General features: G+C 48.3%; 4 protein-coding genes across 4 annotated transcripts; 2 read left to right on the plus strand and 2 right to left on the minus strand.

Moving 5' to 3' along the window:
- Positions 1–484: 484 nt before the first annotated feature.
- On the plus strand, positions 485–1940 carry N7537_001826 (uncharacterized protein; the record flags this gene model as incomplete). The annotated part of the gene is made up of 2 exons (XM_056892884.1): positions 485–590; positions 646–1940. The coding sequence occupies 2 exons, from the start codon at positions 485–487 to the stop codon at positions 1938–1940; spliced, it is 1401 nt and encodes a 466-aa protein (XP_056757879.1).
- A 576-nt stretch (positions 1941–2516) lies between these two features.
- Positions 2517–6675, minus strand: N7537_001827 (uncharacterized protein; the record flags this gene model as incomplete). The annotated part of the gene is made up of 2 exons (XM_056892885.1): positions 2517–6182; positions 6247–6675. The coding sequence occupies 2 exons, from the start codon at positions 6673–6675 to the stop codon at positions 2517–2519; spliced, it is 4095 nt and encodes a 1364-aa protein (XP_056757880.1).
- A 378-nt stretch (positions 6676–7053) lies between these two features.
- N7537_001828 (putative pyrimidine 5'-nucleotidase) lies at positions 7054–8004 on the minus strand (the record flags this gene model as incomplete). Its single annotated transcript, XM_056892886.1, has 5 exons — positions 7054–7214; positions 7281–7706; positions 7767–7802; positions 7864–7876; positions 7936–8004. 5 exons carry the CDS (start codon positions 8002–8004, stop codon positions 7054–7056), a joined length of 705 nt encoding a protein of 234 aa, XP_056757881.1.
- A 405-nt stretch (positions 8005–8409) lies between these two features.
- N7537_001829 (uncharacterized protein) lies at positions 8410–10953 on the plus strand (the record flags this gene model as incomplete). The annotated part of the gene is made up of 1 exon (XM_056892887.1): positions 8410–10953. The coding sequence occupies one exon, from the start codon at positions 8410–8412 to the stop codon at positions 10951–10953; it is 2544 nt and encodes an 847-aa protein (XP_056757882.1).
- Positions 10954–16147: the final 5194 nt, after the last annotated feature.

Raw genomic sequence — 16147 nt, forward strand, 5'->3', positions numbered from 1 at the left:
TATCCTGCCAAGAAGAAACAAGAAGAATACAAAACATCATGAAACTTCAAGAAATTCCAAGAAATTCCAAAATAGAATTATCCTTTCAATTTCTGTAAGCGCCCAACTTTCTCATCACAGAAAAGTACTTTATAGGCTTGACAGGGAATAGCTTGAAAGAAAAAGCACAGATGTGATAACTCCACAGGGTGCCAACGAATCGTAGTGCTTCAATCAGCTCCGTTACCGACGATCAATGGTGCTAAGTGCGCTGGCGTCAGGATGTATTTCTTTACTGGGCATAGCCTCGGGTTATTAGTGCCATGATGGTGTGTACCTGGCCGAGTTGGGTAAGGCGCTCATACTTGGGCTTATAGGATGGGATGTTCCCATCCCGTCTGAGGGGCTGATCTGCCTGTGCAACTGGTTTGCTCCTTTGCTTTGCTTCTCTCTTTCCCTCCCCTTGAAGGTGATGGATTGATTTATTGACGCGCTGGTCGCCATAATGCTGGCTTTGGAGAAGGCCGGGTCGTTATTCACTGGTTGGATACGATCATGCTTGACATGTCTACCAGGCGAGGATGGTTGTCAACCTAGAAAAGCTGGGAACGGTATGTGTCTAACTAAATCAAAACTCTGAAAATGATCGACTAATATACATCGCAGGCGTTGAACGGGAGATGAAAATATGCCACACTCAACCACACCTTGTCCCACCCATGAAGCTGGTGGTATACGATGACATCCGCAGTCCAAGTGTCCATCAACATCGAAACTCATTGTCGTCATGGTTCAACGACAGCCGGAACTTGGCCTCGCGAGCCTCTAACCGGGCAAGCATGTCTTTGAAACGATCCTCAACCACCCCGTTGAAGATCGGCGCACCTTCAGACTTTCGCAGAGTGCAATCCTTCCACGATCATCAGCCAAAGTCATTCCATCCAAACCCGCCACTAACATATCAACCATTGGACCTCCGCATTCATCGATCAGGCAATCGATTGTCTGACTTACCTTCATTCGAAGCCTTCCAACTATACGAGGGGCCCCAGCGCAAGACCCTACCGGTGCCCCCTCGTGCCCTCACAACTTCAACCGGCGTTCGAGATCAAAAGGCATTTGTAGTCTCTCGCAAGCCAGTCGGATCCCAGAAACGCCGATCACTTGGAAACATGGAGACTCTCCGCGTCGAAGAGCCCGCTCGCACAGCTAGTACTCTGGTGCCGCATTTCTCCAAGGTCACTCGCATCGAGACACCTGTTCCAGAAGCTCAGGCAGCATCTCCAGTCCATGGCAGGTCAAAATCGGAAGGGACCACGCTTACATCGAACACCCCATGGCAAAACGACGCAAGCACCAGCCAACCCTGGGGAAGAGTACCTCGAACTCCACCTGCACCCAAGAGCTTGTACACAGAATCACCGGATACATCTCCATCCAAGTACTCAGCGACGTACAAGAACAGTCCTTCGTCGGGCAGCTCGCGAACTGTGCCATCACAATTCTCATCACCACGCCATCCCTCCATTCCACTCCCCGAGAACCGAAACACGATCGATCCAGTCCCTTCCTCTCTTTCCAACCGCGTGACTCAATGGATGTTCCCTACCCCCACCAAGCCCTCTACACCCCCGAAGCAATCCTTCCTGCCCGGCGAGAACGGGTTTAATTGGGAGCGGGCCCGCACAATGAGCGGCACCACACTTGCATCGACTACCACGACCATCACTGGCGGCCCAAGAGCACGGAACAATAGCTCCATCTCTAGTGCCTTCTCTAGTGCTATCACTCCCCGCACCTCATTCCAGGTCTCCTCGTCCCCTGCAGAAAAGGAGGTTGACTCTGGCGTCTGTTACCCGACCATCTTTGAGGGCCAGCAGCAACACCATAAGCTCTCTTCGTATCGCGATAATGAACATATGCGGTACCACGAGTCTACTAGTATTGGGGTGGCGTTTTGAGTTCTCTGAAGTTTATTTGAAGACACTTTTGGCTGTTATGAGATTTTGATAATGAGTTGCCCAGTCTATTTCTTTCCCTCTTTCGGTTAGAACTTTGTTTTTTTGAACTTGGTTAAATATTTTCTGGGTGTTTGCTTTTGGACTCGATTTTATCTCGATTTTATTTTGATTGCGCGTTGGGATACCCCGTTTCGATCCCGGTTGGTTAACTATTTGTTACTTGAGGGGATTTCGCCACATAGCTTACCTAGGAAGTAATAATGAGCACAGTTTCGATGATGTGGTCTTCAGTATGTCTAAAACTATTATTTTAAGAAGCATTCTATGTAGAAGAAACACGAAACGTAGAGTTCAAGGTCCAGGCTGGCATAGCATCTGGCCATGATATCCAAGCCGTCTGGAATATAGGATAATTGCACACACAAAGTCTGACGCTAACTGTCTCTGTAGGGTATCTCAAAAAGGACAATGTAGCTGCCAGAAAGACAAAAAGGGTACAAGTTAAAAGAATGAATCAATGTCATATACAACCACAAATGATCGATGTGCTAGCTTTCATACAACGAAATCAAAGGTTCAGTCCGTGGTGACTATCTCCACACCGTCCGGAGCAGGTGTACTTATGGAGTCGGTTTTGCGGTGTTTTTGCATGCCCAGAATCTGCCAGGCACGACCCATCATGCCATGACCTAAGCCCTGCGGAAATTCGACAGAAGCTTTGTGAGCATGCCTGGAGGCACGATCACGCATCGCGCGTTCCTGCTTGGCGGCAGCCAGGCGGTCTTGTTCACGTTCGTGATTGACAATCTCATTGCGCCATTCGGCCCAGTGCTCGAAGTTTTCGCGCTGCTGGAGTACTTGGTAACGGAGGCGGGTCTTGGACGGGCGCCAGACGGTGCGGCCGGCGTTGTCATTGTCGTCATTAGCTGGGGCAGCCATCGTGGACTTAAGGTCAGGGACACGAGACTCCTTGGTCAGTTTGAGGAGATGGGTCATGACGTCCCGACTTTCGAGGGCAGTGCGTTGGATCTTCTCTTGTTCGGGGCTTGGTTTGGCACGTGCGAGTGGTGCATCAAGCCAGGCGTACATGTCAGTGGATCGCTGGACGGAGTATGGGTCGAGGATGTTCGAACGGCGGTTTTCCTCACGCAGGAAACGCACGGCTGCTTGGAGGCTTTCCACCTCGGTTCGGAGAGACTCGTTCTCGTCCATGGCAGCTAAAGAGGCCTCACTGGCGATGACAGCGCCGTTGCCCGTGGTCGTCAGGCCTGCTGTTCCAGACATGCGTTTCATTCGCTCAAGGCGAGCCATGAACTCGTCTCGCTCTGCTTCGGCAGTCTGAAGCTCCTTCTTTTGTTGCTCAACTGTTTTTTCGAGCTCACTCCCTGCTCTCTGAATTTCCTCGACCTTGGCTTCGAGATCTTTGACCATGGCAGCCTTCTTGCTTGCCTCACGCATCCTAGATTCAAGATGCTCAATCTTTAGGCCCTGCTCTTCGAGGGTATTGTCCTTGACCCCAAGTGCGGCTGACGCCTCGTGAATCTCATTTCTCAATTGGCGGATCTCCTCGTCTGCATCAGGGGATGTCATTTTGTTAGACTTCAGTTCCGCAGCACGGGCAACCCAGGGGAATGCGGCTCTCTCAAACTCTGTTGTGCGAGACAGATCTGATGAGATGGAATCAAGCTCCTCAAATTGGTCGCCTACTTCCTGCAATCTGGTAAAGAGCAAGGAAACAGGGTCGTTACTTTGATCCAAGGTTTCGGAGGACGAGATAAAAGACACGGCAGCCTGGGACATGCAGTCCAGAATCTCTTCCGGGCTGAATGATTCTGTGCGACCTTCATCGCTCGTGAGGACAACAAGGTTCTCGCCGAGCTTTCGAGCAAACTCTGAAAGTTGCTTGGTTTCATTTTCTATCTTCTTGAAGGGCTCGTCGGCGTCCTTTGGAAGTGCAAGTGATCTCGAACGTAGATCATCAAGAGATCGGCTGATCTTACCCATCGCAACCTTGTATCCGCGGGCCTGAGAAGCGAAAGTGTCCAGTTTGTTCAGAGCAAGTAAGTTTTCCTCGTCGCCTTCTGCCGCGGCAGCCATCTTGGAGTTGATAATGAGCTTAACACGTGAAATTGCACCGGCTGAATGCTCAATATACGATTGAGATAAATGGGCTCGCATACACAGCTCATCGGCAAACATCTCCAAGCTGGAAGGAAGAAGGGTCTCAGCAAGGTGTGCAAGCAGAGCGATAGAACGCTGCAATTCCACTGCAAGCTTTGCAAGATTCACTTCGTCCTTCTTCATAGGCTCGATCCAGAAGTTCAACATGCGTTCCACTGGCTCCATTTCGAACATTGCGACCTTGATGCTGCCGAATTGCTCGGGCGAGCAAGCTGTGATGTAGTTCACAAATCGATCACACACATTTGAGATCCACATAAGATATTCCAAAACCACATGGGCTTGGAAAAGTTCTTCGTTGGAGACTACTGAATGCTCAGATCCCTTTTCTTGTAGAGTGCTGCTCATGACATTGGCTTTGAATCCCACACGCTTGAATCGAAGCAAAGCCTGAATAGAATTCCTTTCCCCTTCAAAGTACTCCGGAAGATAGAGCTTGATCATTGAAAGGTGCTGTGCATTTTCCTCAGATTCCATACGGCTCAATTCGACATCGATGGATTTGGTCAGGGCCTTTGATTGATTGGCCTGTAGTTTCATGTTCAAATCCTGCATCTGGCGGTGGCGCATTGCATTCTCGGTGGTCTCTGCCTCTGAAACTTGCTTGGTTGTGCGCATATCGTCCAAGTCACACTGCAGGTTCGTCACCAAGTCTCTGAAACGGGTTAATGTGTATTCAAGGTCTTCGATAACTTCGTCCTGCTGTGCGATCTTTCGGCATTGGTCGCTGAACACACCCTCTCGGTACTCAAGTTCTTCTTGAAGTTGCTTCTCAGTTTCGATATGGGTGTACTCCATCTCGTCGCTAATCTCCTTGAGAGATTCCAAATCTTCGATGGCAGCTTTCAGCTCATTGATCTCATCCTGATAGCGCATGTTTTTGTCTGCTAATTCTTCGATCATTTCTTCAGCCCCCAGTGCTGTCTCCAGCTGCTGCTTGAGATCATCGACATTGGTCTCGGCGACCAAGATTCTCTCCTTTGTAGCCTCGTAATCAGACTTGACAGCAGCGTACTCCTCGAGGTCGTCCTCTAATTCTTTGATCTGTGACTTGAGGTCTGACTCCTGCTGCTGAGTCATATCTCTCAAACGAATGAGCGCCTCGCGGAGACGTTCATTGGTTTTCTCCATCTGAAGCCACCCATGATTGGTTCGGTCCTCAGGGGTGGTCTCCTGGCTGTATTCTTCATTCTCTTCCCGGAGAACCTCCACCTCCAAATTCAGCTCGTCCAGCTTTAATCGTAGCGCTGAACACTCGTGTTTGAATGCCTCCGCTGTCTCTTCTGCCATTTCGCGATCAAGAGTAGCCATTTCCATGAGCGATTCATGCTCTGCTTGCATGCGTTCCACGTCGTCAGAACGAGTCTCAAGTTCTTTTAGCTTTTTGCGCAGCTCGGTGACTTCCATTTGCTGCGGTTGATATTTGGCTTGCAGTTTCTGGATGATCGTTTCAAATTTATCACGCTCAGACTGGAGCTGCTCGAGGGTCTTCAACTTCTCCCTATCGTCGGCTCGTTTCTTTTCCATAACTCTGAGCTTGGCATTGAGTTCTTCGAGCTCGCGAGTGACTGCGCCGCTCTGCCCTTGGCGTTGAGATGCAGAGAGCGGGGCCCCAGGACGCGAAGCTGCTGGTCGTGTAGCAGTCATCGATTGTCGAGAGGTTTTCGGCGCAGTGGCTCCTTCCTGCGCGCCCTCCCCTTCAGTGCCAGGCGACTCAGTATCGGTTGGGTCTCCGGATCGTCCACTAATAGCCGTATCTCCTCCATCCGATGCTTTTGTGTTGCCAACCTGTCGTAGTGAAGAACGCTTTGTCAGTCCCGCGGTCGATGAAGCAACTGTACTTTGGGAACCTGGTCTTGAGGTTCGGGCTGCTGGTCCAGACATCGAGGGTCGCGAGCCTCTAGAGGCTGCCGGTTGTGTTGGAGAAGGGCCAAGGGAGTTTCTGGTACTGGGAGCTAGTCGGGGTCGATTAGAGGCCACTGTAGAGGTACGGGAAGCACTGCCGATAGACGGGCGACCCGCAGTAGTTGCCAGCTGTTTCGTTGGGGACTTTGTGGGTGACTAAATAACGTAGGAGTTTAGGTTAGCGTAATAGGAGGGAATTCGTTTATAGGACATTACATACTCTGAGAGACGATCGAGCGGCCAGACCCTTCGGCGCCGGAGTAGGAGTAGAGGCTGCATTGGTGCTCTGTCGCCTCGCTGCTGCAGGAGGTAGCCCGGTTTGCTTTCGCATACCGGCGGAGATCCCGGGTTTAGCCTGCGCTTTGCTGCCTACGGCGCTGCTAGCTGGTTTGGTGGTTTGTTTACTCTCCGGCGCGGGCTGGACAATCTTACCAACCACTGTTGGCCGAACAAACATGCCATGTCCTGGGTCGCAATCAAAATACCGTTCTCCTTGGACTGCACCATCGTTTTTGCCGGTGGCTTCATCTAACTCAAGGCCTATCCACTGTCCGTCCGCAAAGTGGGTGGTGCCAACAAAGCGCACCGTTGCTTGCCGTCCATCGGGCAGCTCAATGACCGTACCTACAAATAAGGCTTGGCCAGACATGTTGAATAGACTCAAGAGCTACAATGAGCTCTTGAGCGATAACCGAGAAGTTCTGGTTGTTGAGAGAATGGATACATGGCAACTCCTGAGTTCAGCGGAGCGCGTCAAGTGATTACCCTACTGCCTGAGGCAGAAACTTCTAATTTACGATGTAGATCACTCCATGCATTGATGAAAAATACGGCCAATGGCTTGTTTATTGTATTATTATAGCAGGCTTGGGCCCCGATTTCATTTCACATAATCCAAAGCCTTGTGTCTCGCTAGCTAAGTAGGCCTATAATCATATATACATTCATGGTCGTAAACCAAAAGTCTAGGGGAATAAACAAAAGAGTACCGTGGCCAGGTCTAGATCTAAGCACCGCCGCTTTCGAGTTACTGTTTAAAAACGTGGGGGAAAAGTGCTGGAAGTTCCTGAAGACTGGAGATCGTGTACTTCGAAGCCGGCTTATGTGGGATGGGGATACCTGGTTCAACGAGGTGAACGGTAGTCCATCCCCGAGCATGCGCATGTACACAATTCAAGTGGGAATCATCTGGTTCAACGACATCAGCATAAAGTGTCCAAAACGATTATAGTCATGCGGTGGAGGGTGACATACCAACAAAATAGCACTGATCCGTGCTGGGAGCACCAGCTTCCTTCTCCGCTTTGACGTACATGTCCTGACTAGGCTTGCAGACCAAGGGTAGAGTTCCATAGTCACAATAAGTAACACCTTCGAACAGATCCTCAATGCCGAGCAACTTCACCACACGCTTTGCATGGTTAACATAGGCGTTCGTGAGCAGCCACGGTTTCACCTTTGTTGTGTCTAGGTTCTCCAACAGTTTGCGCAGCTTGGGATCGGGCTTAAGGATATTGTCAAGAGGTAGAGCGTCATCGACCTCGTAGTTGAACGCAAGTGGGTCGATCTTATGGTGGCGGGTAAGGCCTTCAATGGCTAATCCATACTCCTTGTAGTACTTCTGGTGTAGCATATGGGCATCTTCCGATGTAAGGTCGAGATGTTTGACAAAAAATTTATCTAGTAAAAGTGCAGTCGCATTAGTTGTATGTTCCAGCCCATTGTATCGGCTTCACTTACTGATCAATGTCTGCATCTCATCGTGGATGTTGCAAGCTGCGCAGAGGTACGCTTTGTCAGTAGTAGCTCATAAAGAGCGGAAATCAAGAGCGCCAACCTTTGGAATAGAGCTGTAGAAGCGTATAGCAATTAGTGACCAAATTACCAACTTTAGGCTCCCTTAACTTACACAATTGTCAATATCAAAGAAGAAGATTGGCCGTGAGTCACTGACTCCGTTAGCGCCGTTAGTCGCCATCGATCTTGAACTGTGAAATCGTAGGGGTAGATAAACAGATGAAAGTCTAGACAGGTTCGCAACAGGTCTAATAAGCCGATATGAAGATAAAACAAACGACTGATGCATAAGTCAAAGAGAAGATGGCAGTAAGATAAGCTTCCTCTCCGGGCTCCTTCACTTTCCCGATGTCTGGACAGTACCCGTGACCTTACCTAATCGGATTTAGCGGCCCTGACGGCTAGCATGGACTTTTTACAACACTTCATTTGCTCTACCATCCAATCCTCAGAGCCTTCTCAATCGTAAATTGGACTGAGTGGATATTTGACGTGTGTTTTACGCGTTGGCAAACATATCTGCTCTCAGTCTCTCTCATCTTGTTCTAGCTTCACCGATCCCTTTCTCTAGCTTTTCCCTAGCACCATGGCCGCAACTCATGGGCCAGCAACTCACCTTCCAGCAGGTCCCATGGCTGTTTCAGCCCCTACACCGGATGATGAGGTACGGGAGTACGAAAAAATCCTAGCCATCAATGAGCAAGTCTTCTCGGGCACTCACCCCCGACTCAATGTTCCCCAGCACTTGGTGCGCAAGTCTGGGAGAAATGTCCAAAATGTCCCTCTTCGAACTCATTTACCTAAAAACCCTCCTCCGACAGCTGTATTGGAAAATGCGCCTGTGGCTGCACCTACAAAACAGCCTTACAATGGCTTGCAGAGTGCCTCGGCCAGAAACGCCTTGCCTGCAGCACCACAACCCGCCCGTGTGGCTTCAAAACCTACATCCGAGATCGATCCCATCTTCTTGACCAAGTCGGATGATCTAATCAGGGCGGAACTACAGTTACAGAGGCAAAGATTGGAAAGAGCGCTGCGTGATCAAGTGGAGTTCAGGAAACAAGAGACCAAACAGAGACCTGCGGTTCAAGACACGAAGCCCGACTTTGATGTCTCGGAGGTTTTCAAACAGGCTCTTGAGGCGGTGAAACCAGTCTCGCTGAGCGATGCATCTGAGGCCAGTGGACCTGGCGGTGCTGCCAGTGACTTCGACGACAATTCATTTTACTCTAGTAGAGCTCCTGACTCGCCTCCCCAGACTGGCAGGCAACAAAAGTCATCCCCCGTTGCTATAATTGCACCCACAGAACCTGTCACACGTGTTCCGGTAACCCATTACGCAGATGAGTTGCAGCGACTTGAAGCTCTCAACCGTCCTGGATCTGATCAGGAAATGCCAGATGCTTACCTTGTTGCTGACCAGCGTCACTCCCATTCTCAGAAGCAGGCCCGCTACCACAAAGCAGAGGCTCCCGTCAGCCGCGTCCGCGATTCGCATCAGTTCGAGACTGTGGACGAACCCGAGTATTCTCCGCCTGCTCCAGCGGCGCCGCCAGCGGATCATCGTGAATATCCCCGTGGGTTAGAAAGTGGTGCTGGAAGAACATCTAGGCCAGATGCCAGATACACCGACCGAACCAAAGATAACCGCAAGCCCCCGTCTCCCGCAAACGTGAAGGTAGTTCGAAATCACATCACATCACCGGCAGCTCCCCGGCCATCTCGAGTGTCACCTCTGGCCATTGCAAAGGTTCCTTCTGTCCAGCAAATCCGGGATGAACGATCTGAACATGGCTCAGATCAGGTGTACTCGGACGTTGATTCTGCTCGTGGCAGTCCCAATGCACCGGTCTTTCATGTCATGTCCCGGAAACGGAGGAGGCTACGTGAAGGCGATCAAGGGCTCCGCCAAGCCTCGCACAGGGCGCAAAATGCAGAACCTGTCGACACATTCATCAAAGAGGAGCCTGTTTCACCGCCACCTTTCGCCGATGATCCTACGGTTGTTCGCGGCCGAAACCCTGCAGAGCGCCCCATCTACATTGACATCGCGTCTCCTCAATACACTTCAGTATACGAAAGTCGCGGGCCGCCAGTACGAGAGCCAGTTTACGAGATTGACCCGTACCACGGGCCACTACCAGACGCTGGGCCCCAACGCACAATATCTCGTTTGAGCACCAGACGACCAATCCGGGAGGAAGCCGATCTTCGACGAGTCGCCAGTTCACAGTATGCTCGACAATCAGACTATGCTCGTGAGTACATTGAGGCCCATCCACGCCCAGTTCGGGCGGCGTCATACGTTGTGGAACGCCCGGTTCAAGAGCGGCCAAGGTATTACGAAGAAGCCCCTCCTTACGCACAGCATCGTTACATTGCTGCGGATGACATGCCGCCCCCAACATATCGGGAGACTTACTACGAAGAGGCACCACCGGCACGGATTATGGCACCCCCGCTACGTCGGATCGTGGTTGATGAGCATGGCACACAGTATTACGAGTTGCCTCAGGCACCAAGACTGCAGCCGATGGCACCTCCACCCCCGCCCCGGCCAGTCTCTCGGATGTCAAAAGATGTTTACGATGAACGAGTGCATCACCACGCGGGCAGTGTTCGTGCACCTTCGGTTGTGCAAGACCCTTACGGTGAACGACACTATGTGCAGGAAATGCCCCCGCCTCAGCCAGTCTACAGGCGAGTGACATCAGAATATGCCCGTCCCGTAGTAGCCGATGAGAGACAAGGCTACGCTGCTCCTTTAGAAGGCCATGAACCTTACTCACGCAGCGGCAGTGTACAAGTAGCGGAGTACCTTCCTCGCCATGCAGTCTATGTTGATGAGCGTGGAGTGCCCCAGGAGAGAATAATTCGGACAGCCAGTGTTCGTCCTCCACAGCCTCGCTATGAAAACTCACATGAGGTTGTTCAACGAGTTGGGAGCGTGCGACCAACTGGCCCAGGCCGCGCGCCCAGTACCTTCAGGGACAGACAACCCGGGGAATACGTTGAGAGACCGTACTACATTCGGGATCGACGGTACTATGAAGGTGAAGATGAAGAGGGAGATCGCCTCGCGCTGGATGGTGCGAATGATACGATCCAGCGGGGTACACAGCGTTACTAGTATCGTGACGCGCTTGGTTTTTTTTTTTTTCCCCCGTCGATTTGCGCATTTCATACCTTTGTATCTAGTTGTACTATTCCAGACTCATACCTTAGGCAATACAAACTTGCAAGGTCTTTAAGATCATTATCTTGTTACTACGTATCTAGTAGCCTTCTATCGACAGATTAGTACAAGCCATGATCATCGATCAGAGATGTTGAGCCCAATGGAATTTGCCTGACAATACCCGTTGCACATCAGAGAGTCGCTGCTTTCGACATGTGAGGATTCCAACTGTCTTGATATTCATCCTTTGAGCAACTTGGATCTCAGGCATATTTTTATTGGAAGGTCTTAATCTTACATTCTCTGGAAATTCGTCGTGTTCGTTGAATGTATTGGTAGCAGTCATATCCAGGAACTTTCGTCGGACATTATTTTCCGTTAGGCGCTTTTCAGAACAATGAAACTCGCATTAGTTATAGAACTTTATGCGCGTTGTGGATGTAATTAGACTTCACCACTAGAAGCATCATTTGCAAGTTTTCAATATGGCAGAAATGTCTTCGAGGAATCGAAAGTTGATTTTGCACCAAGTCATACTAAGGGATCACTTTGCACACATGTACATAGTAGGTGTTCCACTCATCTTTTGAAAGATACATATGAAAATTGCGGTATCATGCTCTTATCTGCAAATTAATCGTCAGTCCGTCGTGTACAAATAAAGAAAATCCAAGTGCGGTAGGAAATAGCCAAGGTAATTGATTTTGCTAGATCCTCTAGCCTCGGAGAGTTTGTATTCATCTCACCTCAGATGACCAGATATTTTCAGCATTGTAGGTACCACGTCAGTATTCAATTCGTTATCATCGTTTGAGAGTTCCAAATCACATTCCCCGAGGGTTGAAATTTGGTGCATGAAAGCATGTCAAATCACAGGTAGACAATGGGCTTCAACTCATCCCTCAGGGACCTCTACGGGATATCCAGAAACCTGGAGGGTTCCAACACTCTGTGGCGTATGTCTGTAGCTGTGTAATTCTCTTGTCAGCCTTCCATATTCGATTAAAGTCGGTAAGTTGTAGTATCAACAAGAAAGAAGAAATTAGCCTTGGCTGCTTTCATCTAGATCAGAATGAGGTAAAATGTCTACATAGATATTTCAAACGTACCTATCTTTATCATCATATGCAAGTGAATCAATTGAAGTATGGCTGTCTCGAAAATGAAATGTAAATGGTACCAACCAGAATAATAATTGCCGAGAGATAATGTGCTCGAGCTTTGGAGAGAAGAGATATGCAAGGCGCAATCTTGAAACTTCTAGCCGGTGCTAGGTCATTCACAGGAACCTGAATGGAGATCTCTCATGGTCAGCTAGTGATTTCTTGCTCTGTCATGGGAGTAGTACGGCAAGTGTGTTCTAAAGTTACCAACAACTTGTATCAGAGTAATTTTGTACAACAGGGTAGATTCTGTAACACAATTATTCGCTTTTGGCTCGGTCATCACTTACAAGCATGGCATAACAATGACCAGGACTATTTTGTGGGAGGGGCGGGGGGTTGATAGATTAATACCTTGTTTTAACGCGAGCGAGGTCACGATGAAGCTTGAAATGATATGCAACTGAGGACCGTCTCAGATATTTTGCCATTGATGTTGGAAAGACAATAACCTTGTAGCCAGACTCGTCAGGCCTGTAAATTCCGCAGTCAGTACGATGGCTGTGCTCGACACGGCTTGCTCGGTTCCATCCTGGGAAGATGTACATCAAGCACGTCGTGTCAGATAGACCTCGTAATATCATGAACTTCCGGGCCCTCAACATCCTTATGATCACATCAGTTAGCACAATGGAATTGGGATGGAACTAGGAGCAAGCCGTGAAAAGCAGACCATATCGTAGGCGTTGAATCACGGAAATATCCTAGAGGGTTTTAACATCATTGAATGGGCCCTAAATTAAATGCTCCTCACAATTAGCTTTTGGTACTGATATAAGAAGTCCACATAGACATCAGATAAAGGAGAAAAGGGAGGTCAACAAACGATTCTGCGTCATGTAGCACCTGATCTTAGCCGAAGGTCACCAGAATAACTGGGATGTGGCATTTCGCAGGCATGGATGAACAGACGAGGTCAAGGGGGGCTAGAAGGGTCGGACTCTGTTGTGGCACATTCTTATTCTAATTAACCATGCACATATCGCATCAGAATGACAATATCTTCGTCATGTAGCTCAGATCAAGTCCTGGATAGATCAATCATCAGTTGCAAGATGGCATCTTGAGACAGACCGAAGTCCCATAATCAAGGATCATATGGATCCAACATATCCAAGGGTCAAAGACCACGAAAATAAGGGGTGTCTTACTGCAGAGCACACCTATGTGGCATCCAAATGTGTTTTTAGTAGGCAGTCTATCAAGAAGGTCAGAACCTTTGGTCTTGGTCGTCATCTGGCCACTGATAGACCGGGATAGGGAGATGGTAAGTTAACAAAGGAAAGATGCAGAGTGGTTGAAGGTGAGTGGTAAGATGAGATACAGGTAAGCAGAGAAAGACGGAGAAAGAGAAAGATTGGATTCGAAAGCTCTTGCTTCGTTTGCCCACAAACAGGTCAGGTCAGGTCATACACACAAACCTGTCATGGGGATTTTCCATCTCACCTAACAATAATTTATGTTAACATTGAAAACTTATACTAGTCCTGGTGTGTCTACTCCACATACAGCTCTACCATAACAGCAAACTGTGGGATAAATGGATGCCAATTTTGGGGTATTGTTTGATATTGTTGTGGTGGAATTCAGGCATTGTCTTCCCTCAGAAAACACTATATTTGCAGCTTGAACTTCTATTCTACGTTACTATTTCAAAATCAGATTGTCTGCATTTGCCTGGCCTATATGCTTAAAAAGCTGGAGTATAACCTGCCATCTTGGGTCCAACATGGTGATGCTCATAGGATGAAGATATATTCTCAGGGTCACTACAACTATTGAAGAATTGATTTAGAAAATGTTCAACTTAAATGATCTCCCCGAAGACACCAAAGCTTAATGACACTCTCAGTATCATTAAATGGACCTAGACACGGTTTGCCATGTAATTCAGACAGCCTGTTCCACTTGGTCAAGCTGATTCAACTACTCGAGTATCAAGTAGTCAAATCAATGAGTCCATAAGGGGCAGGTATTTAGTACATCGATAGTACGTAGTTTAAAGGACACCCCTGAACTAAATTCGCCATTAGTACAATCTGGGTATATTCTCGAGGCCACTGGTTACGATTACGGTACAGGGACATGAATTGGTATACTATAGCAAGCTGACAGATTGCCGCAATTGATAGTGCCTCAGTCCCATGCAGTTATCCTTATCGGGAAGTTTCCTGGATTTCAAGTTTGAATGGAGGGAAGTCGTCGCTATTAATAGCCGGTGTTGGATCACGATATTGTACGTGAGCGGTATGTAATCTAGACTACTTTGTAGAACTGCTATCATATAAGGGAAATTGGTCTTTTTGGGCGCGATCAATAATGCTTAGGAGAGGATTGTTTTATAACATACAAAGTAGTTACATACTGTAGTAACGGTTTACTGATGACATGTGGAGTCTATGGTTTTGCAGTAATCCCTATGTCAATGATCGACGACTTGTAATGATCGATCGGTCTAAGCGACCCCATAGAGGTACTCTGTGGAGTTGAGAAGGCTACTTTGTACATCGACGAGGGCGAAATGTGGCAAAACATCGTGGTTATAAATTGGTTCTGCCATACAAAACCATTTCAACAAGCTTTACGTACACCGATTAGCCGTTATCCTGACGTTCTACAAGCTAAAAGCTAAAACAGGATGTGATAAATCCTTTTGAAAATCCTTTTGAAATCGGGGATGGGTTGACCACCCCTGCAGTCTGATTTTCAAAACGGTCCAGTCGGAATTGTCGAGTCCTTGAGCTGAAGAAGTGACCCACTACCGCCTATACGAGAAGATGACGTCGACTATATGAGGGGAAGTTATCCTGGGCGATAATTCTCAGTTCCCAGTCCATTGCAGCATATACATATACTGTACATATCGTTTGTACCATTTGTGCATGTAGTTATATTGAATTTGCAATTACAGTGTATTGTATCGGAAGCATAATAGGTTGTCCCCCGGGGCCGTAGAGTCTAGACATAAGTCAGAATCCCGCTTGTGCATCAGCAGTATGATCAACCTTTAACTCCACAATGCCTAACCAGGCCTAACCAGGCTTGACCAGGCCTGACCCCTCAGTTTTCCTGTCCGGCCCCAGCCGGTGGCAATGTCCTATCACCCTAGGACTGAGATACGGCGGCATACAGGGTTCTCTGTCCCGGAGCCTATGAAAGGATCGACCCGTGTATGCTTGGTACGGTACGGAATGATTCGGATCCCGAAGTGCCTGAAGGCTTCTAAATGGTGAAGGCACAGCCTTCAGGCGTAAAATAGTCACTTCACTGTACTCCGTAGGATCCCATCACTGTCACATATCCACTTCCTAAGGCAGAGTTGGTGTGACACGGTTTCTAGGGACTCGAAGGGTAATTTTACTAGGATCACTTCCCAGGTAGTTTATATGTGATAGGATGTGCTGTATCGGGTACTAAGTATCCAATATTGGCTAGATTCCCATTTGCCAAGAAGACCCTTGCGAATGGACATTCAAGATCCTGCATTCTTGATTAAGGACAATGTGGGTTCGAAGAAAAAGATGTTAAATCAAAGGATTCTACCCTTTAATAGCTACTGTAAATGTCTTAAGGTCCTAGCCAAACATGGAATATCAAGAATACATATACAGTAAATCCAAAAAAAAAAACTGCAAAGTTAAGTAGACCCGCAAGGACACACCTAATTTTTTCCTGTTTTTGTTTTCTTTATCTATTTCTTATTTTTATGTTAAAGATATATACACATATTTCTTATTTTATATTTATTTTCGTCTTATTTCTTTTTTCTTCTCATAGAGAATTTGCGTTGGTTGGCCCCATCGATCTTCGTTTCCACCATTCCCGGGTCGAAACACCCACACAGGTCATTCCCATCCCTGTCGAGAACGGCCTGATTCCTTCCCACCCCCCCCCCCCCCCCCCCCCAACCCAATCCATCTCTCTCTCTCTCTCTCTCTCTCTATCCCCTCGACTCGCTCAAGGGGTTAGAGATTTCTCTACCT

This window comes from Penicillium hordei (assembly GCF_028827395.1).
Source record: "Penicillium hordei strain IBT 12815 chromosome Unknown utg000001l_segment0_segment0, whole genome shotgun sequence".
Lineage (NCBI taxonomy): Eukaryota > Fungi > Ascomycota > Eurotiomycetes > Eurotiales > Aspergillaceae > Penicillium > Penicillium hordei.